General features: G+C 36.2%; 1 protein-coding gene across 3 annotated transcripts in view; it reads left to right on the top strand.

Annotated features, from left to right (window-relative positions):
- RBFOX1 (RNA binding fox-1 homolog 1) overlaps positions 1–25,510 on the top strand; it is a 1,334,919-nt gene that overhangs the window by 1,048,736 nt on the left and 260,673 nt on the right. For 2 of the 3 annotated variants that reach the window (XM_035895928.1, XM_035895927.1), the window contains exon 1: positions 15,661–15,747. The exons of the other annotated variant lie outside the window; for it this stretch is intronic. In XM_035895928.1, the coding sequence (XP_035751821.1) occupies positions 15,661–15,747 (87 nt within the window). Of the gene's footprint in view, positions 1–15,660; positions 15,748–25,510 lie in introns of those variants that run through there. 3 annotated transcript variants of the gene reach the window in all.

Genomic DNA, 25,510 nt, shown 5'->3' with positions numbered 1-25,510 from the left:
CTGATGCTTGATACATTCGGAATCATGCTCTGGCCTAGCTGAAAGACTGATCGCATCCTTAGTTACCTTTATAATGTGTGTCATTTTTTTCTGATGGGTAACATATGGTTTGAGACTGCTTTTTCAGCATTATTCTCTCTGTCACACTCTTAAGACTAGCCCCAGAAGAAATATTTCAGTGTGGAATGTTTTAGAAAGACTACTTGCTATTTCATGTCAAAGTTTGAAAAAACATTCAACTTTGCTGTTGTTGTATTGCGTGTACTTCAGAGGCAAGATAAGTAGTTTTGATGTTCCCTATCCAGGTTCAGTGTGCATTGCTGCAAAAATACAGGAGTGTTCAGAGAGTGCAATTCCAAGAGCATTGGTTTATTTTTCCTTTCCCGTTGCTACCATCTTTTCCAGCTCCACTTAGAATACCACTCTTAGCACATGCACATGAAATTGCCTGTTGCTCTGTGGAAAGATTTTTGGTATACCTAAAGTAAAAACACTGATACAGCTGGCTTTAGGAGTTCCTTGTGCCCAGACATTGTCCTTCTTTCTGCCAGCTCTTAAAAAAATAATAAAATAAATGCCCCAATGGAAAATTACTTCATTTGGAGAGGAGGCACCTTTTCAGTGATAGTTGATTTTTGTTTTCTTTTGTTTTGGTAAAGACTTAACCCCGCTTTCAGTAGGTTTTCCCGGTTTCTTTTTCAGTGGTAAACTAAGCATTTAAAAAACAAAAAAATTATTCATTAGTAGTAGATTTTATTTGAATGCAGCCTGTCTTTAAATGAAGGGAAAAGGTTTCCACTGCTAAATAGGCTTGTTTGCTTCTTTGCTCTTCCTTTATTTGCAGACATAAAATCCAATAAATTTCTATTGCAGTTGCTGGGCTTGGGGGAGAAAAAGGAAAGGAAAAGTACTAAGCTATTGAGAAGTGTCAAACACAGTGAATGATGAAGTACATTTCATAGCAGCTAATTCCAACCCCAAAATCCCTGTTGTGCAGGAAGGCTTTCCAGCTCACACAGGAAATTCAGCCATTGCACAGCATAGTATTAATGATTTATACACACCGCACCACTGCTTTTGTTCACTAGCAGAGCCAGGTTGTGTTAATAAAGGAATTTCAGAGAAAAGGGTCCCGGCATGCTGAGTTGTTTTGCTCAATGCAGTGGATGCTGCCTTCATAAATCAAAGGAATATAGTGCTTTACAACCTTTCAGAGCTGCTGGGGGTGGTTTGTTTCTTTGGTTTTTTTTTTTCTTCTTTTTTTAATCTGATTCACCTAGGAATATTTTCATTTCTTTTCTATAAAGAATGAATGAACTACTAGATAAGATCTTATCTCAGCTGTTTTAAGGTTGATTGGTTTGCTTCACTGTGGCATTATACTTCCATTTGTTTTCCATTTTATATTTATGCTTTATGGTGTTGTCTATATAAAGAGGCTAGCATGGTTTCATTAATATAAAGAGACACAGATCACATTATATTCTGACACATTTCTTAGAAATAACTAAATAAAATGTAAAGGCAAAATATGTTTGCAGTAAACAAAGCAATTTTATATTCTTTATGTAAAATAAAAAAATAACGCTTATTAAAGCATTTCTCATTTTAAAATCAAGATAATTCTTTATTAGCAAGAATACGCTTCCATGTTCTTCTGCGTTAAATCTGAGTATTAATTTTCAAAGTTGCTCTTTTATCTGGAAACTTTGTTTCCTAATGGCAACTGCAGGATTGTGTACTTAATTTTGTATCAATTCATATAATGATTCTTTTCAAATAGTGGATCCATACTGATATTACTAAAGAAAATGCATATCTATAGTTGATTATAGAAATGAAGATGAAGAAGGGTGGTTTTAAAAAAAGCTCTCAAATTCTAAAGTGCAGTAGAGTATTAAACAATGTTATGGGACACTCTCCTAGGAAATAAACACTTTGTTTGATACTTATGGAATCTAATCTTTACTTTCCATTACTGTTTTACAAAAGGGGGGGTGGGTAGAAAATAATTACAGGGAACATGTTTTGCAGTTAAAGGGAATAAGGCTTTTGGGGGGAACCTTAAGGCTTTGTATTATGCAGCAGGCGCAGTGTTTTTAGTCTATTTGGATCACTCATAGTCATTGATTCATGTAGCTTTTGCTTACAGAAAATGTGACTGCCCTGTCCTGGCTTTGTTACAATAGAAAATATGGTTCCCTCCTAGCTTTATGAAAGTCAACAATGTGGGAATCAGCACTGCAGAAGTTAAAGCTACTTACTACTGAGTGGAATTTTGTTTGTACTTTGTTCTGTAGTCTGAAGGCAGCTAAATACCTTCTTTTCCATCACTGGTTTAAATATCACAGATTAATATAAGACAGGTGCCCTGTAAATGAGGTTTATGTTTATTGAGTACCATTTTTGTATTTGTTTGTCCTCTGTTATTTGGGTGTGTGAGTGTTTCATTGTATTTAATTATGTCTGTGAGGCACAAGACAACAGTCAACATCTGCTCTATTGTTTCCTTGGTTTACAGATAGCTTTGATGGGTTATTAAACAATCTATCTTTCAAACAGAAAGCAGGGAAACAAGCTGCACCCATATTATGTAATTTTGTAAAGATACATTATGTAATTAGTTGTCTAGTATTTGCACAATAATATTTTATTTTGGTTGAATAAATGCTACTTCATTAAAAAATATGTGATGATCTCAGGCAGTTTTTGTTTAAGAGTGAATTTCTATTTTTTAATATATGGGTTAAGTTGATTTCATCACTACTAAATTGATTTTACCATACTTTTTATATTTAAATAATTCTCTTGAGTTGTGAATGCTGATACAAAAATTAGAAGTGTGTATTAACTTTCATTTATTACTGAAGCAGCTACTGATGAACTCTTACTGATTATAGAAAGAGCATTCATTAACTTGAATTATTTTTGAGTAAAAGTTTGCACTGTTGCCAGAGCAGCAGTTGGGGAAGGCAATGCTCAGACTGCTTTTAATCTCACAGATCTTACTCAGGGCAGGTCAACCCTCAGTACTGCCCTGCCAAGAGAAGTTGTGCTGCACGAGAAGGGAGACAACACTGGTAGAACTTGACTCTTCTACAAATGGATTTCCTGTTGCAAGAGTGTTTGTTTCATTATCTGTTTTGAATTTTTTGTTTTGTTTTAATATACCTCCCAACTATTTTAAGTTTCTTTATCTAAAACTGATGTCCACTATATTCTCTCTGGATGGATTAAGGTAAATCACTGAAAAATTCCAACTACATAGCATATGATTGGTTTTGTCTCAAAAATAAAATGTAGAAGAAAATTTTCCAGACACCAATGATGAACAAATCGTAAAATTAGACTTTCTGTAGCTTTTATCATTGCAGAAAGTCACCTATTAAAAATGTTTAAGGAAGAACAGGGGTTTGTAATATTTTCATAGCTATTGAGCTGCCACTATAAACCATTTTAGAGCTACGTCTATATATAGCTGTTTCTTACACGTGTACATTTGAAGCCTTTGAAATGCTGTTAATGTAATGTGGTGGTTTTATGTACACAGGTTTTCCGTTGAAATAAAGTTGTTCAATATCATTTTAACATGAACCAAATTATGCCTTGTATATACATAAAGAACTGTATTCAAAGGAAAAAAAATGTATAATAAGCATAGTTACTCAGAAGAGTATGTGTTATTAACTCAAGTAGGACTGATGTTCCAGGTGCTTGTTTAAATGTCATTTTGCAAAACGGCATTCAGTTTTTAGTGTAGAATGAAAATACCTCACTTTTTTGTGCAAAGGCTTGTTAGAAATACTTTGTAATCTCCCTCTCACCTATCCATGTGCATCAGCAGCAAAAGGTATGAACGTAAAACGGGGATTTCAAATCATTTCCTTCAAGTGTCAATAAACGCTCCTCTATAGATCTGGAGGATTATACTTGCAGTTTTGACTCTCCACAAGCATGTGCCAAATGGAAGCTCAAGCAGGAACTTCTAAATACCGTTTTCTAAAAAATGAAGGAATGCCAGAGTAATGCTGTTTGTAGGGAACTTTGTTTTCAAGGTGTATCCAGAAACCCACTGCGGCGCAGTGGGGTGTGTGTGTGTGTGTTCTATAATGTTTATTGCTAAATGATATGGTAGGCTGTGTCTCTTATGAACTGCTCTATATTATAAACAAACATATGTGTTTGTATACAACCAAACAAACTATGCAGGTCTCTTCAAATGCATATGTGGGAACAGAGCATTCACAGGCTTTTTCTGGTATGCAATGCAGAGATGGATTTTAATGGGAGAGAAAACCAGGATCAGAAAATCTGCTGGGGTAGATCAACACAGTTTATTGACTTCCACTAAGGAAGTTATCCTTGGCTTTGCTGTAAAATTAACGCATTGTACACTTTGTGTGCTTTTCCTCTCATCATCATAGTCTTCTTTATTTTGCTTGAGAATACTTCTAAGTGCTTATTTGCACTAAAATTATACAAATGGTATGTGCTCACTTCCAGCAGAAAATTAACTTTGAAACTGCTTTCTGGAAACTCTAAATGAAAGTTATTTTCACAGATGTATGAAGGAAGAAGACTTACAGCAGGCTATGTCTTAGCTGTGGTAGTGGTGGACACTGATTATTTGCATAGCTTCATGAGAAATTAGGACTATGGAGCACAAAACTGTTTAGTGCTTTGTTTGTATGATCCTAAAGAGCTAATCAGGGCTGAACAGTAGAAGGTAAGAATTCAGGAAATTTAGCTCTTTTACTAGTACCACAAATGACCAGATAGATCAGTAGACAACAACAAAGGTTGTTAACTTCCATTGCTTATGCAGTAGTACTAGATTACACAAGCGTCTAAGGAAGCAGGCTGTGAAGGAGACCTTATCATTAAGAAAAAAAAAAAAAAAAAAAAAGAGGGAATTATAAAAACCTTTGAAAATAATTTCTATAAGAATTCACTAGTCCCAGTTGACTCATTAATTATCCTGAAATCTGACAGTTCTGTAGAAGCAGCTATGTAGCACTCTTCTGTCATTGCAATACCAGAGAGATGTTCCAATAATAGCATTTATAATCCGGACGTGCAAAAGTTAGGTCTGTGGGGCCAACAGCATGTGAACTTTCAGTGCAGTTTATGTTTGAGCAACACAAGTCGAAACTTATAGGGGAATATTACATTTCTTATTTTCATGTGTTCCTGGTGTGCACAACATGCGTTTTGGTGTTTTGCTTATTTACTAAACAGTATCATGGGTTGAGTTTCTTCTGATTAGGGACAGATCACCACTGAAAAATCTTGACAAAAGGTAAGATGCTCTCAGTCAAAGAGTTTGAATTAAAATATTGGTGTCTGATTCTCCTGTGTTGCACTGCAGGAGAATTGGGCACATCTCAGGTGCTAGAAGGAGACAACTTACTCTTAATTCTTGCAGCAATAAAATCTTACTTGTATCCAACTAATAACCTTAATATCAGCTAAAGTACTGATTTCAGTAAAACCAGAATTAATCCTCTTCTGTTGTCATCCTTCTCTGCACAAATTTACACCAGTCCTTTGCTGGCGCGCTCCAAAAGACACTGACAAAGGTTGATTAAAACCTAAATGAAGGCGAGATTTAAAAGGCCATCCTTTCTTTGTTCCCTTTTAATATAAAATGGAATTAACCAAAAGTAAAAGTTGATAAGTGAATGACAGGAAAGGCTCTTACCATCTGGCATTGATACAATAGTGCTATGGCTTTCTGTTCTTTGGTGCTGCTTCTGTCCTGTTCCATTACTCTGATCGGTAACCCAATCCCCATAGGTTTACGTTGTACTGAGGAAGTTGTTGTGAGAAAGATAACATTAGAAATCAAGTATTCACGTGAATTCAGTACCCACTGTGGTTGCTGAAGAAAATCACCTATTGGTAGAATAGTTATTGAGGACTGGAATGTATAATGAATAAGTAGAATATTGTCTAAGAGGTCTTGGGAGAGGGGAGGAAAGGAAACACATGATGTGATTCTTTAAGGTGAGATCTATTTACTCTATTGCCAGGAAGTTTTGCTGAAGCTTAATCCAGGGAACTTTATTCTTTCAAAGCAGTTTTTCTGTGTACATGAAGGTGCCTGCCAGGAGTACCAGAGCAATTCCGCTCACATTGACCTGGCCTCAGTCACAGACTTTCAGACTATGGGCAGAAGAGATCTGACCCATCTCGAGGAAAAGGCAGGTACTCCTATGCTCTGTAATCTGTTGGCTGGATATCACACAGAGTTTAGGAGTGGTGGCTGAATTGCTGAACATAGGATTAAGTGTGTCTCCAAACTGTTGCGTTAGGAGATACCTATGAGACTGAAATGACTTCAGACATAAAGTAGCAATAAAGTTGAAAAAGCTTTCTTAACTTTGTGGTATTCAGATTTGGAGGCAAACTTCATATCAGCTGTGCCTTCTGATGCTTTCAGCAAAATCCTGCCTACCTCAGATGCTCCTAGCTTGTAGTTTTTGGCTAACCTTCAGTACTTAAAATCTATTGCTGATGTCGAGAATAGAGCTGAATTACATCTATGTAATCTAATGCTTGCATTACATCTAATGCCTTCAAGTCTTGATGTTTTATCTCTGGAGAATATGAAAATTGTCAGTTCTGAATAGAAATTCCCTCTGATCCCCTTAAAGGCCTGGAGGGTCTTTATTGTTTTGGGCTTTGAATAGGTTATTTCTCCAAGGCACCCTGCTCGCTTAGGATATCTACCCTGTACTGGTTTCTGCAATCAAACCATTGCATTTGGTCTAGTAGGGTGCTTGAATGTTGTATTTATACAGGCATGATTTAATACCATCTCATGATTCACTCTGCAGTCCTATTAATATGAACTTCACCCAGGGGAATGAGTAGCTGTTACTTGTCAGCAAATCCCATGTGTATTAAGGAGGTGAAGTTGTATTGAAAGATCCTCACAGTGATATTCTGCTGTTCCCAAGGGAAGCAAATGAAAACTGTATCCTGATGAATAATGAATGTGCTAATTGGTGTCAAAATGAAGTCATAGCTTCCTGTGATACAGTAGTCGGAGTAGCCTGACTACAGCGAATAAAGTCAAGTCCATTTGAACAGATTTGGCAATAAAAATGTGTGGCTATCTGTCATCTCCACACAACCAATGCCTGATAGATGATGGTGACAGGCAGGTGGCTTGTCTATTCTAAAATACACTGTTACATTCCTAAGATCCTGTTTTATGCATGTTGGTGTCAACAAGACGACAGCCATAAACTGATACTGAGTGAGTCTGGTGGTATGCTCAAGTACCGACAAAAATCCTGTGCAGAGTGGATGATGATCTATCATGGCATTGCTTGGGTATATCAACAGGTTTCATTAAGAGTGGATATTGATTAGAAGTCAGTCTGTTCCTGATTTGCAAGGAAAAATACATTTTGTTGCTGCTGGTCTGTATTTGAAAATGAATGTACCCCAAGAGGAAGATTACAGCCTGCTCCTACCTGTTGGCAAAATATATGCAAAAATGCATATTTCTTGAGCATTTTATATCCAGCACATGAAAGAGAAGAATAAATGAGTGAGTTTAAGGAAGATATGTGAAAGTATGATAGTAATGCGTATTTTGTGGAATACATATATAGAGAGCCTGACAGTTTTTTAAATAAAGATATATGTGATACTGCTTATCACTTATGCCACTGGAAGATGTATGCAATTTTCAGTAGTTTGGCTGCGTAACTGCATGATGTCAAACAAGCATAAGATCTTGAAAGTGTCTGTTCTACATTTCATACAAAAATTTCAAAACTGCTTAACTCCACATAGATTGGAGGCTTATCTCAACTTTTTAAGAAATGGCAGATAAACTCGAGCAGAGTAGTGAAAGATATCTGAAGTAGCCTGGAGATGGGAAAGAGCTTGTTCTCAAAGAAGCCAACTGTGAAAATATAACTGATTTGGTACACTATCCAGCTGATAGGAATTACTTAATAAAAGCCAGTATGGTACTCTGTAAGAAAAAGGAAAACAATGCAGTGCTCATTAAGACATAAGAAACATAGTGACTTGCAACACATCTTCACTGTATGCATGTCAAAATTGGCTCTTGGTAGTTAAAGTACTAGTGTTTTCCTCCAGTTCTACAGCTAACTTACCTGAGTGGTCCAGGACAATAGGAGATGGAGAAACTCCCTTCACCAATAGAATCATATAGGGCCACAGAGCTGTTCATTGGAGGAGCTGCCCTACGGGTGGCTTGCATCCCTATGTGTGCTGCACCACTTTTTGTAGCTTTAGAAGATGATTTTTCTGTGTGACTTCTTGCATAGCTTAATGTTATCCTTCTTCCTAGTTCAGTGCTCAGCACATTAAATAACTGAAGTTCCCAGATTCATCCTGCTTTAATTTTGACACAAATGCTGGCACAAAAAGGTAAATCTGGTTGTGATTCAGAATCTTTCCAATTCATACAAAACCACAGATAAGTCAAAAGGCACCCAAAGCTGTTTGTTTGTTCAGGGAGTAGTGGTTCACAGATTGTTCTCCGGTTTTGTGCCGTGATACCTATGGATGATGATGACAGGTCCTTAACGTTTCTGTGGTTGCCAAAGGGAAGTCCAGCCACAGAGGCATCCCTTAATGCCATTTTTTTATCCTGTTTCCTCTCTCTAGCATACATTTATCATTTACATAAGTGAATGTGGTTTTGCAACTCACTGAAGGGTAAATCACTCTATCTGCTATCAGGAGAAAAATATGTATCTCTAGCAATCTAGTTTAAGCAGGAACTGAAGGTTTCTAAGGATGTAGAAGAAGGCAAGCTGTTTATGTAAAAATCTCTACCTTCACACGTTCCTGAAAAAGCTAAGAAGACGTATATGTTTTGAGTGTGTGTGTTCTTTCTTATTGCTGTGATAAGTGATGGTCTCCTTGTACCAGACACAGTTGTCTTCAAAAAGAATTTTACAGTCTAAGAGTGCTACAGATGTATAGCTGACTTGTGGAGGAACAGGCATATTGGTCATTGTGCTACACAGCAGTCAGCTCATCCCCCAGTCAATGTTTTTGTGTGGCTTTCCTGCAAGAGGAGGTTTTCTGAGCTCAAAAAGAAGGTTCATAGATGTTTATTGGAAGTTCTTACCTGGTATTAGGAAATTATAGGAGAAACCATTGATGCCATTTCGAGTGTGGTTAGGAGGTGAAGGAGTGTAATATTCAAAGCAATATGGAGAAATGAATCTTTCAGTTGTTCACAGTAATAGTGAGGATAGGAATAGGCTGAAGCAAGCCCTTGAAAGTAGTGACAAGGACCGTATAGATGCTGAGGTAGTAAAAGGATGTATTGGGGGGCAATGCAAGGATGGAAAGTGATCTTTATGGGAGCATTCCAAAACAAACACAAAATAAACAGGGCGTTCTTTAGCCAGTAAGATACTAGAGTAGCAGGTGAATCAGTGCACAATACTGAAAACAAAAAAGAAAGTTTGGAGTTAGTCAGACGAAAGAAAAAGGATTGGCCATGTACTCAGAGACCAATGTTTGCTGAGATATTGTACTTCAAATAATGTAAGACCAGTTGGCCTATAATGTGGAAGCCTTGATTTTTGTAGGGCTACCAATTGTTTCCCAAACATACTTCCTAAGTTTTTGCACAAGGTGATTCTGTCTGAAGCTCTCATAATCAGTACGACTATAATTATTTATCTTTATTTGCCTTTTAAACCTCTACATTTACCACCATTGTATATTTAAAAGAAGGCTAGAAAGTTGAACTTCAGTGGAATTGAAGCATTGCTGGTTTCTGATTGAAAGAATCAGCTAGTTTCATCCTGAACTGCAGCTAGTTTTTAATTTGCTCCTAAGAGGTAATGCAGTTTTCAAACAGAAACTTTAAGTGTGGAAGAAAAATGTGTTAATACCAAGTGTACTGTATCCCATCAGTGTTCCACATACTTGAAAAAGATGGGCTCTCCCAGTTGTAAAGTTTCCATATCCTTGCCCTATACACTAGTGTAAACTGAGATGCTTAATAAACTCCACAAACGCTGACAGCATCCACCCTACTTGTCTCAGTATGAGATCAGTAGATACCTTTGATTTGTATATGTTGTATTTTCTACTTTAAAAGTCACTAAAATATCCGTGTTGTATTTTGGTTCTGCTGTTGAGTATAATAGAAGTTGTCTGGGGAAGTGATACTGGGCATGAATGGCTCCTGCATGTACTTAAAGCTTTGCTTAGAAGAGTGGAATAGAGTCAGCAGCTGAAGATAGGGGTCAAGTCTGGATAGTGCTTCTGGTGCCCTTGAAGAACCTTTGATCCCAAATGGTTTTTGCAGAAAGGTGGAAATACTCTTTGGAAGACAAGTGTGTAGTAGTTATAAAAGTGGCAGCAGTTGTGGTTGGGAAGGTGGGGGAAGACATGTCGGACAGCCTTTTCTATCTACCAATATTTCATTTAGTGCCTGGGTCTACTTACCTCAGGCAATGCTAATCAATGACAGCTCATCTTCTCTTTCGGAGCATGCGTGGTACTGATCTGGCAATACTTTTTTAGGGACAATAATTTAAAGTTGCTATGGGTGATGGAAGCTACCAAGAGATTGGAAGCTACTCTATCCTCTCAGTTCTGCATTTTCCTTTATCAGAAAACCACTGAGAAATCTTAAAGAGAAAATGGAGAACATTTGGTGAATAGGAAAGGTGACCAGAAAATGGGAGGCTTGAAGAAGAGCTTAAAGGAATCAAATATGACATAGCTTAAGCTATCAAGAGGGTGCCAAAGTGGTACCTGAATTATTTATGATCTGTGAGATGGGAAAGTTAGGCCAATATTGGAATGAAGTAAAAATTATTTGAAGTTCATTGGTGTTGTCTAGCATTTAGAAGAGCAATTGTTTGTGGTATTTTGAACTAGATAGAGGCATTAAGAAGAATTAATTATTTGGCAGAAAGATGGTCTAAATAGATTAATTCTGTCAGGATCTGATTAGAGCATACATCATTGATTGACTGATGACTGAATTGCAGGGATATGCCTTTCCCAGGCAATGTGGCTCCAGGGAAGTTGCTAAAGTCTTTTTTACCTTGAACCATAGCAAAAATAGGCATATACTTTTGCATGGGGGAATATTTTGATCATGGTCTAATGCACCATTTAGGTATAATATGCAGGTGTGATCAAAACCTTGGCCCTTCTTGCATAATTTTCATTTTCCTTGTTCTGCCTGAGTGTGTAGCACAGTTTTCAGGCATACTTCTGGCTTTATTTTGCTGTGTGCATCCACACTGTACAGTGGTCTCCATTTCCTTCCCATTTCAAACGACTTTTTAGCAAGTCCATAGTGAAATCACTATTAGAGCACTCCTGTCAGTAGCTTCAGTTGTGTGCTAAAACATAAGATTATGGCATTAGACTGCTGGGCCTGAAATACTTATGCATTTTGTGACCTTCTACTGCTATCTTAGCTTGCTTAACCTATGTTGTTCACCTTTAAAACCAGCTTCTTTCCAAGAGGCAAGTTCATAACAGTACTACTTTGTCAGATTTTGGAAGTTTGATTGTTCAGTCAAATTCTGTGTAGAATAATTATAGTCTCTTAAATTAATCAATCCAAATAATGTGTTGTATTATTGGTGCAAAAATAGTCTTTAGTTAACAAGTTAAAAAAAGGCACAATGTTCTTAGCTATGATTTGGGTAGTATCATCTGGGAGTTTTCGGTCCAATGTGACTAATTCTTATACTGCTGCTGATTTTTAAAACTGCAGATTCATTTTCTTAAATAATTCCTGCCTTTTAGCAAACCTGCAGAAATGAAACAAATAAGGTTGTATACTTTATTTGTGTATATATATTTCGTATATAAAACCAGTGTTCATCTATTTTCTTGTTCTTTTCACCTGTCTTTCGTTTTTAAAATCAGTTTTCGGTTTCAGAAAATCCTTGAAAATTTTTAATGAAAGAAAAAGAAAAAAGGTTTGGAAACAGCTGAAAGAAACATGCCTTCCACCAGCATGCTGAAAATGGCTTAGCATGTCATTTTTTTCTAACAGCATTATAATTTTCTAGAGTGTAATGGAAGTGAAAGCTGCATAGTTGTTTAAAATAGATGATCTCCCCTTTTCCACCCCCACACATACTTAATTTTTTTGCAGGGAGTAAGAATCCTGGAGCAGGCAGGAAGTACGTACTGCCACCATCAGTGGCTTCAGACAAGTGATTGATGTGTATAGTACTGAGCATTCTGGCTTTGTCCTAGCAAAAACATTTAGGCTCATGCTTAACGTTAATCATGCTAAAGGTCCTGCTAAAGTGAAACAGAATTATTAACATATTTAATACTCTTCTGGCTCATTCTCAGAGTCCTTAGCACTCCTTACGGTCAAATTTCATGTATTCAGTATGTTCTTGCAAAACAGGAGTGACCATTAATGCTAATGGTGAACTGTAAAACTTAAGACAAATTTCCTTTTTGTGTGTCTGGGAAGGAAAACAAAATGTTGGTATAAACTGGTGAAGCTGATGTAGTTGCATTGGCATAAGTTCAGAATTTGGCACGGGGCAGAGATGCAAGTAAAGCTGTATTGTACTTCTGTGGTTTTGATTCACAGAGGTTTGTGCGAACTTAGGTAGCTGGTGCACACATGGGACATCATCAAAGAGCCCAACCAGAAAGTCAGAGCTTGGATTTGGAGTGCCATACGGCTATACATTTAGAAGCATGTTGTTATAGTGAGGCAAGCAAGGCATCCTTTCATTAAAACAGGTAACTACAGTTTATTTTCAAAGTTTATTTTTATATATTACAATCTGCAATGTAGTAAATATAAATGCTTTTTAGACATTTGCTATTTTCATTATTCTTGAATGTTTATACTGCTTGCAAAGGATGTGAAGGGTCCTCCTGTAAGTTGCTGAGTTCAGACTGCCATTTACTATGGGCAGCATAAAATTTTCTTTTATAAGCCACCCTTTTTTGTTACTGTGGATTTGGAAGACTCTCCTAGACCCTCACTTAGCCAACACCAAAATACTTTTAAATAACAACTTGAAAAAATATTTCCAGCCTAAATTTATTCATAACTAGTTTTTCCTTGATTTTTAGTGTTTCAGGATTGTCCTTAGCTTAAACAGTCTCTTCCTCCTACTGTTTTCTTTCCTTTTCACACATTGTTTTGCTAGGATAAACAAATCGAACTTTCTTAGGTTCCTGTTACAACATAATTGCTCCATTCCCCTGAACAACACAAAAAGGACTGTATCTACATCTGTTGTAGTTGAAGTTGACCTTTTTTCTTCATGTGGATGAAGAGAACTGTATGCTATTGAAAGTACCTCTGAGAAATTAAGAAATTAATTCAGAGATTAAATTAATTAGGAAATACCGATAATTTGCCTTTTCATATTTGCATCACACTAGCAGCTCAAAGGCCTTAAACAGATGCAGTGAGGTCCTGCTTTTCTTCCTCATGAGTTTAGAACTGAACTTTCTGTAATTAGCAGAAGCATGACCTTATGTTTTGTATTACTGAATTTCATCCTGTTTCTATTAATGCAGACGGTAAGGTTGAGCAATTCTTTCTATGTAATGGTCTTATCTTTCTCAGTCTTGACTGTACCTTCCAACTTTGTCATGAGGAAATTTCATCAGCATGTTGCCTTGTGCCAAAATAATTAATGAAAAGGTGAAGCAAAAATTGTCCCAAAAGAGATCACAGAAAAGCTTCCCTTGAGCCTCTGTTTCCCTGTACAAATCATCTTGCTCTCCAGGTTTTCTAACGTCTTATCAAATACATACATGCTGAAACAAAAAAACCAAATAGGTATTTTACAGAGCAATTTTAACAATCCTTATTTATGTCAGCTGTCCCACTGGAGTCATTTGAGTAAAGCTTGCAGAATCTATTTTATAATCTCCATTCCTAGGTGAAAGAAATCTTCTTTCTCTTCAAATGCAGCTCACTCTTGTCAGACCAAACAAATAGGTAATAGTTAAAATTGACATTTTTTTTTTTTAGAAATAAAATACCTTTAAATGACTTTTAATGGCAGCGCACTTTCTCATATATACCTGCGTTTATGTATTTCTGTACAAAAGTTAATAACTGGTTTTGTATTGGAATTTATGAAAATCTTTGACAAAAGCCATGATGTGTCAGCCTACTGTGTGCTTAAAAATAAAACTGCAGGGTTCTGTTCCTTAATAAGAAAAGAGCAAGAAATATGATTAATAGCATAGTCAGATAACCAGTGTGAACAGCATTATCCCTAACAGAAAAGTGAAGCAATTCTGTAACAGGAGAAGGAACTAGGTAAACATCACTTCATCATGTGATAATTGCTCTCCTCATTGGCAGTCTCTCAAAAGAGCATCGTAGAGGGTCACAATTCAACATCTAAAGTTAGAAATGGTATAAGGTTGATAGTAACAAGGGCCAACATGCAGCTGCTAAGGTAGATTTCTAAATCATGCAACACGGCTGCCTTGATACACAAGAATCAGTTACTGAAAATGTTTTATGATGGTCAAAATGTGACATTAAATAGTTGAGTATCACATCAAATCTTGTCTACAATTAGTTATATATAAAAGTAATTATGCAACAAAATAAAGTAGCTGAAATTAGTGATGTGAAGCACCCTGGTTTTTCGAAGACAGTAGGAGAGGAGGTTTTTTTTTCCACTTGTAACATGAAGTTTTAAGCACATAACTAATTCTTTATTGAATTAAAGAAATCTTGCTCATTTATAATTCTTGTCATTAGTCATATCTGCAATAGAAGATATACATGAAGCAGGTGTTAATGAGTAAGTTGTTTTGTCTAAAGTAAAAATTATTAGCTGTGGAAGAGAATGTCTTGCAAGTAGTACATTAAAAAACAAATCTGTTTTGTTTCGGGGGAAAGCAGCCTAAATTTCCCTCTTTTGCCTCTTACACTAAGAGTGTAAGTTTAATTGGAGAACAAATATTAAATACTCTAAAGGTCACATTCTTCTTTTTAAAAAAGCTATGATAAATGTAACAACATAGATGTTGTGAAAGGTTAGAAAATCCATTAAAATATAATTTACACCAATAGAAGTAGTTAGCTTGCATTAGTTAGCTCAAATATTGAAAATAAGCAAGAAAAATATAATGTATCAAACCAGAATATGTATCCAATGTAACAAACTTAAGTTTAAACTCTCACATGAATATTTTTTAACAGCTTATACATGGAAACATTTATTTATGCAATCATTATAAACCTGATTATTTTAAAACGGCTTCTAATAGTAATTGTTGTCATGTATATGCCAGAACTGATAGGAAAATTAATTCTAATTGGTAGATCTGTACAGAATTTGATCTGTATGTGTATAGTACTTAAATCTGAACTGATAAAGAGTAGTTGGTTAGTCATGTTACTTAAGCTGGTCCCAAAATAGCACTTTCCTTTTTTGGTAGAGTTAGGTTTGCAGCTGTTGTCTCTATCTGTTGTCTCTGAAGAAAATTTTAACATTAAGTGTTGCTGACGTCAATTTTTTTCTTTTTTTTACAGCTGATGTGGGCTTTGCCCCTGACAGAAGTTATTTGGTTCTAGCTCTGAGTTTGGAAGAAGTTGGTGTATAGATTTTCCCCTAACTTTCAATTGATGTGTTTAGCTTTAGTGGGAGTAATACTATCACTTAAACCATGTTGTCGTCTCAAGGAGTTATGCTACATCCATATGGAGTGCCAATGATTCTGCCGGCAGCACCATACTTCGCTGGACTTGTTCAGGTAATGCAAGGCCGCTTCCAACAGGCAACTTAACTCTAGTGCACTTAGAGTAATAATTGGAATTTTTATGGTTGAGAAAGCAAACACTTTTAATACTGGCAAAAGCTCTCATGTAGTCAGTGAGAAGACAGTAGGAAATCAAAAAGATGGATCACCCTAATCTGGGTATTGACATCTCTCATGGCTGAATAAATGGTGTAGTTGAGCTATATTTGCTTGTATTGATTTGTCTGCTGTTTAACATTCATGCCTTTGCTTCACGAGGTTGACCACAGGGCAGACGATTTGCTATCCATTCTAGGTTTCTGAGGGAGTCAGCATTCCCACGGCAGGTCGTAAGACCAAGTAACTTACCATGATGTGTTCAGGTTAAGTGTTTTAGCACAGCAAATATGAATAGTGTTAAATATGCATTAATTCATATGTTATGCATCGCACTGAATGAAAAAGGGTTTGTGGTTTTGTGTGTATAGAAATATATCACCTTCACAGAATATTTATGCACATCGTATTAATTCTTCTGAGCCCTGAAAGTGTAAGATCTTGCTTCAGGGCAAGAATTCTGTATTTTGGAAGTTAACTGGCAATTATTAGATTTAGTTGTTGTTGTGTTGTCTGGTTTTTATTTTATTTTATTTTTATCAAAAAGTGGTACTACTGAATTTTCTGCTGTTAGGATTTTGAATAGATCACATAGATGCTAATTAAACAAAAAGTATTTTATTGTTTACAGTATTAGAAGACATGAAGAAATAATTCCAGTAATATTTCCAGGCATTGTCAAAATTAATAAAACAATGTACGTTATAAATGGCAGTAGTTAGATATTATGCATTAACAGGGTGAAGAGAGACACGTGTATTACGACATTTCTGTGTCATGTTAGTGATCAGTCAAATTAAATGTGGAGGAGAGGCAAATTTTCATTATGCTCCTTTACTACAACAGTTAGCTGATGTAGAGGGGCAATCACAGCAAGAAACAGGGTTTTTTTCCATATAAGGTTCATTCAGTAATTGAAGACTGAGAGTTGTGTTCTTCACATTAGGCTTAATAGACAGATATGTCTAAAATAGAAATATAGTGGCACAGCGGCCATTATCAGGTATTGAAAAACTGTGTCGTCTGGGACATGCAAACTGATGCTATTTTTTAATGCAGTGAGACATGGTAGCACGCTTGAACACATCAGGCAGGCCTGCATATCCATTAGAATTTGGGGGTTAAGGTTGGATGCTAGAGCTCAGTCAGACCCTGTGCCATCCTGTCCAATAAATAATTACAGGCAAATCGTGCCTTTCACTCTATGCTGATTGTTGTTGAAATTGCTTTTGAAAGTTCTCATAAGTTCCTGTTATAGATTAAGTGCTGGTGTAGGAAAAATAACTGCACCCAACTGAAATGGGTGAATGTAATCAGGTTTAATGGACTCAAGAGCTTGTTGGGAATTAAATAACTATTGATTTGTTGGAAAGTTGCTGTCATTACAAAATGCCACTCTGGACGCATTATCCAAGCAGATAGATCAGAAGAAAGCGCCCTTTGAAAATTCGGGATGCCTTATTTCAAATCTTTTTTTCTTTTCTTTCTTTCCTTAGAAAGATATATCCAGACCTATGCTACGCCATTAGCATAGGTCTAAAATAGTCAAGCAATAAGAATTGTTCTACAAAAAAATAGGTATGTTTACAGGTACAGTTGAAAAATGTTCTTCCTATGGATACTTCTCTAGTCTCTCCTCTTCTCTCCCTCTCCCAAATGTCATACCTGAAAATTGCATTTTGGAAACAAAACAAATGTTTGAGTTCCTGTCTTAGTGAGTGAACTAGAACACTTAATGGTTTAACCACTTTCTTATCCCAAGTTTTTATCTGCATTTGCAGTATCTGCAGTCAGCTTATGATACTAGAATGCTTATTGTTTGTCTGTTAGACTAAACCTAAGTAAAGTATCCAAAATAAATAATGCAAAGGACACTTGTCAGGTGTATTTATATTATCATCTTCTAAGTAATAATCACATAATGTTCAGAACTTTAATGGAAATTTCCTTTAAAAATATGCCTTGATAAACTGATCATGCAAATGTTTTTATGGGATTGCAGGTTGAGAGCCACAACCCTGCAAAATTTTCAAATATGAGGCTGTTTTAACATTTTAGAGGCTTATAAGATTGCAATTTGTATATTTGTATGAATTTCTATAGAAAGTAGATGCATTTCTGGTTAGGCATTCCCCATTATTTCCAATTGGATTTACACCAAGATTGCATATGAGAACAGTGTAGAGTACTGCACAGAGCTTTGGGGGATTATTTTGGGGTTTTTTTATTGTTTTGTCTTGCTTAGTTGAGCAAGAGAGAGCTCAGATGTCTGTTACTCTTCAGGTGTTCTGCATCTTCAAGCGCTGTATATTATTTTCCTTTGTGCTGTGTATCTGCGGCCTTTTCTAGCCTCTCCTTCTAAATTCAACAGTAAACTATCCTAGATCCTCTGCTTGCTTTTGTCGCTCCCTCTTGTTACAGAGTACTGGATTGTGTGAAATTTAGGACAAACAAAAAGGGGCAGATACTGTGGATGCATCTCTGGAAACACTTTACATAAACAGCCATGTGTATTTTCCCAATTGTGTGTACTACTTTGTTAAGATTTGTATTCTTCTTACTGAGATCATAGGTTTAAGTGAGACGATGAAAAATGCAATACGTATGTTCTTGGAGAGAGAGAGAAAGTAGTTGTTCAGAGCTGCAGATGTGTCAAAATATATCAAATTATGTCTAAATATACTTGCAAACTTAGTTTTATTTCCTAATAAATAAATATCCCTTTAAAAAAACTTATTAGAATGCTGGTGGTATTATTGCCTATGATTTCTTAACATATTTTTTAATGAGAAAAATAAAATGTCTTTTCCTCTCCTTTCTTCCTCCTGGGTGAAACTGTAGGAGGAAAAAAGATCACATGAAAGTACAAACGATGCATAAATAGCATTATGTCTCTTGTGGGTGGAGAAATGGTTTCTGACTTGGCAGAAAGATGTACTGGGGGCTTCACAGGCTGTCACAGTTACACTGCCACGAGGACCAAAGCAGGTACTGCAATCCAGCAACTGCATATGCTGTGGACAGCAAGGCCCCACTGTAGGTCAAAACTATCATGCTATCTCCTGGCAAGTGAGATAAAAAAAAAAAAAGGCCATAGATGATTAAGTGGCAATCCAATAAAAGACTTCTTGTCCTGCCTTTGGTTAAAATCCCAGTTTTGTCGTTTGATTCCTATGGGGGAACCCTTATGTCCGGATAAGCAGTGCAGTCAGTAGGGTGGCACATGAAAAAGATCCATCTGCATCGGCCAGGGTATGGGACCATTGCCCTACTGTCAGGAAATGTGGCTGTCTGCTACTGTACCGTCTTACATGTTTGCAGAAGAAACGTGAAACAAAGTTCTGTTTATCATTAAAATTACAAAATGCAGCATCAAAAAAACTCGTCCACAATTCGTAGAAGAGTAGCATGTTTTGTAGAATAGTAAGTTAAATGTTGCCATATTAGCTTCATTTTTCATGGCTTTGAGTGTTTTAGGTATATAAAATCTTTACAGTTGCTCTGGATACTTGTAATGTTAGGATTATGGTAAAATATTTTAAAAACACAAATGCAGTATATGACATTTTAATGACAGATGCTAAATTATTTATTACATGGCCGGTTTGGGTGGCTTAATTTCCATTTGGCAGAAAAGAGGATTTCATATGCATTCCTTAAAAAATTACTAAAGTTGAAATTACTTAGACTTTTCAGTAAACTACTGGAAAATTCTAAATAGAGAGACGGTTCTATTTAATACAAAATGCCCTACTTCTTTAAAATTAAGTAGTTAAAAAAACTAAAAATTTGGGTTTAATTAAAAATTCTTTGTGGGGTAAAAATTGGGGGGATTAATTTGGGGGTTTAATTAAAAATTTAAAAGTTGGGGGGTTTTCTGAATATGTTCAGTATTTTTTTAAAGTATGCTTTTATTTTAGCATAGTGACCAGAAAAGCTCTCAGAGTTCTGAGGGATTAAGCTTAAATTCACTGTTAAAGCCTTTGAAGCCAGCTAAACTGAAAGCTTTTCTTCTGATTTTATTTGCTTATTTATTGGTGTGGTGGTAGAAGAAAAGTAGGAAATACATGGCTGTTGATTAATTATTTTAATAAACTGGGAATTACTGTACTTTTAAGTACATCATTCTTAAGCTTAAATTATTGTTAAGATATTTTGATGATACCTGTGCATCTGATTTTCCGTAACTGGTTAACTAGTGTGTTTGCTTGACAACTGGAAAAGTGGTAATCTGGAAACAGTTCCATTTTATTTTAGGGCTAAGTGAGAGAAATGCCTAGAATATGCTGTGAAAAGTAGTGGTGCAGACTTCACAGTTCCATCTTTACCCATCTGTAAAATCCTTGGTTTAGTGCTGTATTGGGAAGTGCTAGCAGTGAATGCATTTGGAATACTTGTAGATGCTAGTGTATTAGGCTGCCTGCAAAATCACACTCACTTTCTGGCAGTCCAGTTTTGGAAAGCGTTGTGGATATGTTGTGTTACCTTACATTAAAAAGGTTTCTGTAGGTTTAATAGTTTTTATTTGAATAATGCATTTAAAATAGAAATTATGAGAGGTTTTAGTTCTTCCCATGTTGCCTGAAGTGGTGTATAGTTGTTGCAGTTGTTTTCAGATTACGAACTAGTGGAATGCAGTGCATAATTTCTGTTTGCATTGACTGAATTGCCTATTTGAAATCCAGTAAGTAGATGATTTAGCTTAGATGCAGATTTATTCTGGCTTGATTGTCTTGTTCTCTCTTTGCAAGTGATAAGGGTCTCCTATTACTGGTACTGTACTCCTGGCGCTTTGTGAGTGGAGGACTAACATGTTTTACTACTGCAATCACTTTTAATCTGATGGCATATTTTGTTCTGATTTTGAGAGAATATATCTAAAATTTCTTCTCCCTCTCAGTCTGAGTTGCAAAGTTTTTCTCCCTTCTCTATCAAAAGTGCTTTTAATAGGAGATACAACGTGGTGGTGATAGTGATGGATGTGGTCTGTATTACTTTGTTTACAAAAGTTTTCAGTTACTAATGTTTAAACCTCTGAAAATACAACTTGAGGATTTTTTTTCATTTTGATACATGGGTCAAGCAATGTAGACAACATGCATTCTCTGTGAAACCTGTCATTTGCTCAAGAGGCTGCAGACAGCTTGAAAGTGTTTTGTTATTGCTATTGTAAGAGTTTATTTTCTTTTAACCTGCCTTTGTTTCTTGTTAATAAATGCAGATATTGTAAAATACCTGGTGAATCTGCAGGGCGGAGAGGGAGAGGCAATTACACAGGATGTCTTTCCCATTGACCAAAAAGACTTTTTTAGTGAGAAGGGTAGCCTATCAAAATAGTTTTACTTCAACTAAGAAGCAAGTGGTTATTTTCTCCTTCCATCTGCATAATTTTGTATTGCTAGCCTTTATTTCAGAAATTGATGGTAACATAATTTGAATGAGTCAGGCAATACCACGTTACCGCTTATTCTGTCAGCTCAGTCGATGTGGTGTTATAGGCAGGGCTTCCTTCTGAGCTCAGCAAAAAAGCAAAAGATTTCATCTGATACCCAACGGACAAAGATGTTTTTTCTGTCCCACTTTTGCATGTAATTTCAGTATTAGTGAACTTTACGTATTACAATATTTATGGTCACTAGCTTGTGTGTTAGATAATACAGTTCAATGGAGTGTTTTAGTATGGCAAGAAACCAGGTAGATCTGGGCCTTCATGGCTGCAGCTTCTGTTGTGTTTTTTAAGGGGAATGAATAAAAGGATATTTGAGTTTGTATGAGCAGAATAGTTTCTGTGGTGTTGAGGTTTAACCTGGCAGGCAGCTGAACACCCCACAGCCATTCGCTCACTCCTGCACTCCCCAGTGGGATGGGGGAGAGAACTGGGAAAAAGTAAAACCCATGGGTTGAGATAAAGACAATTTAATAAAACAGCAGAGGAAAATAAATAATTATAATGATAAAGGAGTATACAAAACCAGTGATGCACAACACAATTGCTCACCACCTGCTGACCATTGCCCAGACCGTCCCTAAGCAGCGATCACTGCCCCCCAGACAACTCCCCCCAGTTTATAGCTGAGCATGACATCACATGGTATGGAATAGCCCTTGGGCCAGTTGGTGTCGGCTGTCCTGGCTGCGCCCCCTCCCAGCTCTTGTGTATCTCCAGCCTTGTCTGTTGGCAGAGCATAAGAAGCTGAAAAGTCCTTGCGTAGTGTAAGCACTACTTAACAACTAAACCATCAGTGAGTTATCAACATTTTTCTCATACTAAATCCAAAACACAGCACTATGCCAGCTACTGGGAAGAAAACTAACTCCCTCCCAGCCGAATCCAGGACATATAGATAGAATAACTTTCGGTAAGGCAGGTTTTATTTATTTTTTCATCCCCTAAATAAGACAAAACTTTTAAGACTTGGATTTTCTGTAAAAGCAGATTATTTAATTTTGCTTCCTTAACTAGAAACCAGCAAGCTGATACGGCTATTTCCAAGGATCTAGAATTTCAGAGATTTTTTTTTTTTTTTTTTAATTTTTTACTGACTCATGCATAATCATCAGTAATAAAAATTCTGATGGCCAGATTATGCCAGGAGACACAACTTTGAAGTTCTGTTGCTTTCAGTAGAAGGATACACAACTGACATAAAAATATGCTTTTTTATCTAAATATGGAACAATCATTTTTATGGAGTTGGCTTGGATATTTTACCTATTCACCCTCTGATAAGTTATCTTGTGTTACATGAGCTAAAGTTAGAAAACCAGTTAAAATGTATCTTTTGTTTTATTTGTTCTGTTTGCTTGCTTGCTTTTTTAAACTGAAGTATGCAGACAACTGTTTTCTCAGACCTGGTTTCAAAGAGGGTGTTGTAAAAACATAAAATGTTGATTTCAATAGACCAGGTTGTGGATTGCATTTGAACTGTCCTACTGCTAGGTGAGAGTGATGGAATCACACCTGGCTAAGTATCTGCCAGCTAGATATCACAGCTGTCCTAAGTTTACAAGCATGAGAAGAGTGCACAGATAATTTGAAAAATTTGGTGTTTTCTTTGTTGTAGTGACAGGTCATGAACACTGTAAATAATAGGAATTTGATCCAGGTAAATTTTCTGTGTCAGAGTTTCCACTTCTTTCATGAGACTCAGATTATTGTGGATTATGGTAAATTCTGATACCCCGGTTTCTTCTCTTCCTCTAGTGGCCAGAGAGGTACATGAGCTCAATAGCTTGGAAGATGACTTAATCCTCTTTAATTCTGATAGGTTTATTAAATCAATAAAGAATGTCTTTTTTTTTTTTATCCATGTATTGTTTTATTGCTGATCAAGATGAGAAGAAAGTAAAAGTCTCTTGCCTATATATTGAAGTGTCAGAGTGGTTCATACTCTGCCTTTTAAGATTTTGTTTGAAGCCTTTGAGTTAAATAAAACTAATTCTGCATTTCAAGGACATTATATTCAGAGTTTTTTGGAAAGTATGTTTAAGTAAAAGCAACTTATTAGGATAAAGCTAAAAAACTCACAAAGCGGTGAACTGATCAGAACTATGCTGGGGCTTTTTTTCTTGTGTGGGTTTTTTGGGTTTTTCTTTTAATAATTCTGAGATATTATAAATCTGGTGAAATGATCATTACACCAGCACTTTTTCATCTTGTAGAGCTAGAAGTACACTTACGTTATATGTCTGTCGCTACTTTGCCATAATATTTCAAAAGAATGTAACACCCTCCTTGTATACTAATTAGTAAAATTTAAAAGTAATGGAGGAGGTTGTAAGTAATGGTGGGTTGTTTATATGTTTTTTTTACTATGATAAATGTCTATAACACCTTACTTTCTCTGTAACATTTGAATATGTGGCAAATATAGTAAAATGCAACTCCATCCATTTTAGACATGTAAACTGCAAAACATCTAACCCAGGTTAAGAGAGTGGCTGCCAAAATACAAATACATAGATTTCTCTGAAAGTTACAAGCAACTATTCAGGTGTGCAATAGCTGTCTTCATTTTTACCAACAGTGGTACTACATACAAGCATGTTTCAAACACTTTGAGAACAAATCATGTTGACACTTGAGAGCAAGAAAAAGAAAAAAGGGAATTTCCAAACATTTTACTTGTCTTTCATCCTAGAGAAAATCTCAGAATTATATTAAATCAGAACCTGAACATAGGTGAGAATTCCAGAGAAGGATAAGAACAGGTTAAAAAACCCAAACACTGCGTCAGGCTTTTTAAAAGATATAAACACCTAGATGGTCAAAATCAAGAAAGATGACATTTAGTTGAGAAATAAAAGGTGGCTAGAGGTGAGGAAAAGCAGGTCTTCCTGCATCTGTGAATGATCTTGTAGATAATAATACAAAATGAGGGATCTGGAGCACAAGTCTTATGAGGAGCGGCTGAGGGAACTGGGGTTATTTAGTCTGGAGAAGAGGAGGCTGAGGGGAGACCTTATTGCCCTCTACAACTACCTGAAAGGAGGCTGTAGTGAGGTGGGGGTCAGCCTCTTCTCCCTGGTAACGGACGATAGGATGAGAGGAAATGGTCTGAAGTTGCGCCAGGGCAGGTTTAGGTTAGACATTAGGAAAAATTTCTTCCCCGAAAGGGTTGTCAGGCTCTGGAATGGGCTGCCCAGGGAGGTGGTCAAGTCCCCACCCCTGGAGGTATTTAAAAGACAGGTAGATGAGGTGCTTAGGGACATGGTTTAGTGGTGGGATGGCAGTGTTAGATTAACAGTTGGACGTGATGATCTTAAAGGTCTTTTCCAACCTAGACAATTCTATGATTCTATGAAAATGAATCATTCTTTTTTTCCTTACTAGCCTCTATGTGAACACTGACTTTTAGTGAATTAGTAAACCTGAGAAGTCCTTCCTTACTCCCTAGAGATAACTTTTCTCTGTAAGTGTGGCTCAGGTGGTTAGGCTCACTTGGATGCTGAACTGAGTGCTTAAGATAGGACCTGCTTCCGTTATCTGAAAGAAAATTTGAAGGTGTATACCCCACTATGAAACATGGTTCCTTATTCTCTAAGCATTGGATATATATTTTATGTGTACAGGGTTTTGTTTTATTTTACTTTTAGGAGACTGGGTTTAGTGCTTGAACAGCTTTTTGGTATTTTTTTTTCTTTTGTTCCTCTGATATATTAGAACTTGTCTGTGCAAAAAGAGATTAGAGATAAATTTTTGGTATTTTGAGAAACACATAAAAGCCTATATTTAATTAAATAAGCTCACATTTTCTAGGTTCTCTCTTTCTCTTTGACTTGGAATTGTTCTGAAAAACATTATCTGAATGAATTTTTTAAAAGAAATTTGATCTTGCTTACATTTGAGGGACAGAGAGAAGGTAAACCTCTGCAACTGTATTTCAGTTCCCTGTTAGAATGAAAATATTTTAACTTCAGTTATTAAAAAAAAAACCCAAACCCAAAACATAAATACTGTTTAGAGCCATCAAGAACCAGGATGGAAGAGGATGCTGAATGTCTATATACAAAACAGAAAATACAAATTCTTAGGGAAGCCATGAGGATGAACAGAGTCTCGACAAAGTTTTACTCTGTAGAGCTTGAACCATATTTGAAAAGGTCTGCTTCTCAGAATCTTATATAATTTGTATTTTGTTATGCATTTGTAATAACTAAT

The sequence above is a fragment of the Egretta garzetta genome, unplaced genomic scaffold (assembly GCF_000687185.1).
Source record: "Egretta garzetta isolate BGI_Z169 unplaced genomic scaffold, ASM68718v1 scaffold426, whole genome shotgun sequence".
In the NCBI taxonomy this organism is placed as follows: Eukaryota; Metazoa; Chordata; class Aves; order Pelecaniformes; family Ardeidae; genus Egretta; species Egretta garzetta.
The sequence above is the reverse complement of the archived record's forward strand: the minus strand, read 5'-3'. Positions and strand labels throughout refer to the sequence as shown.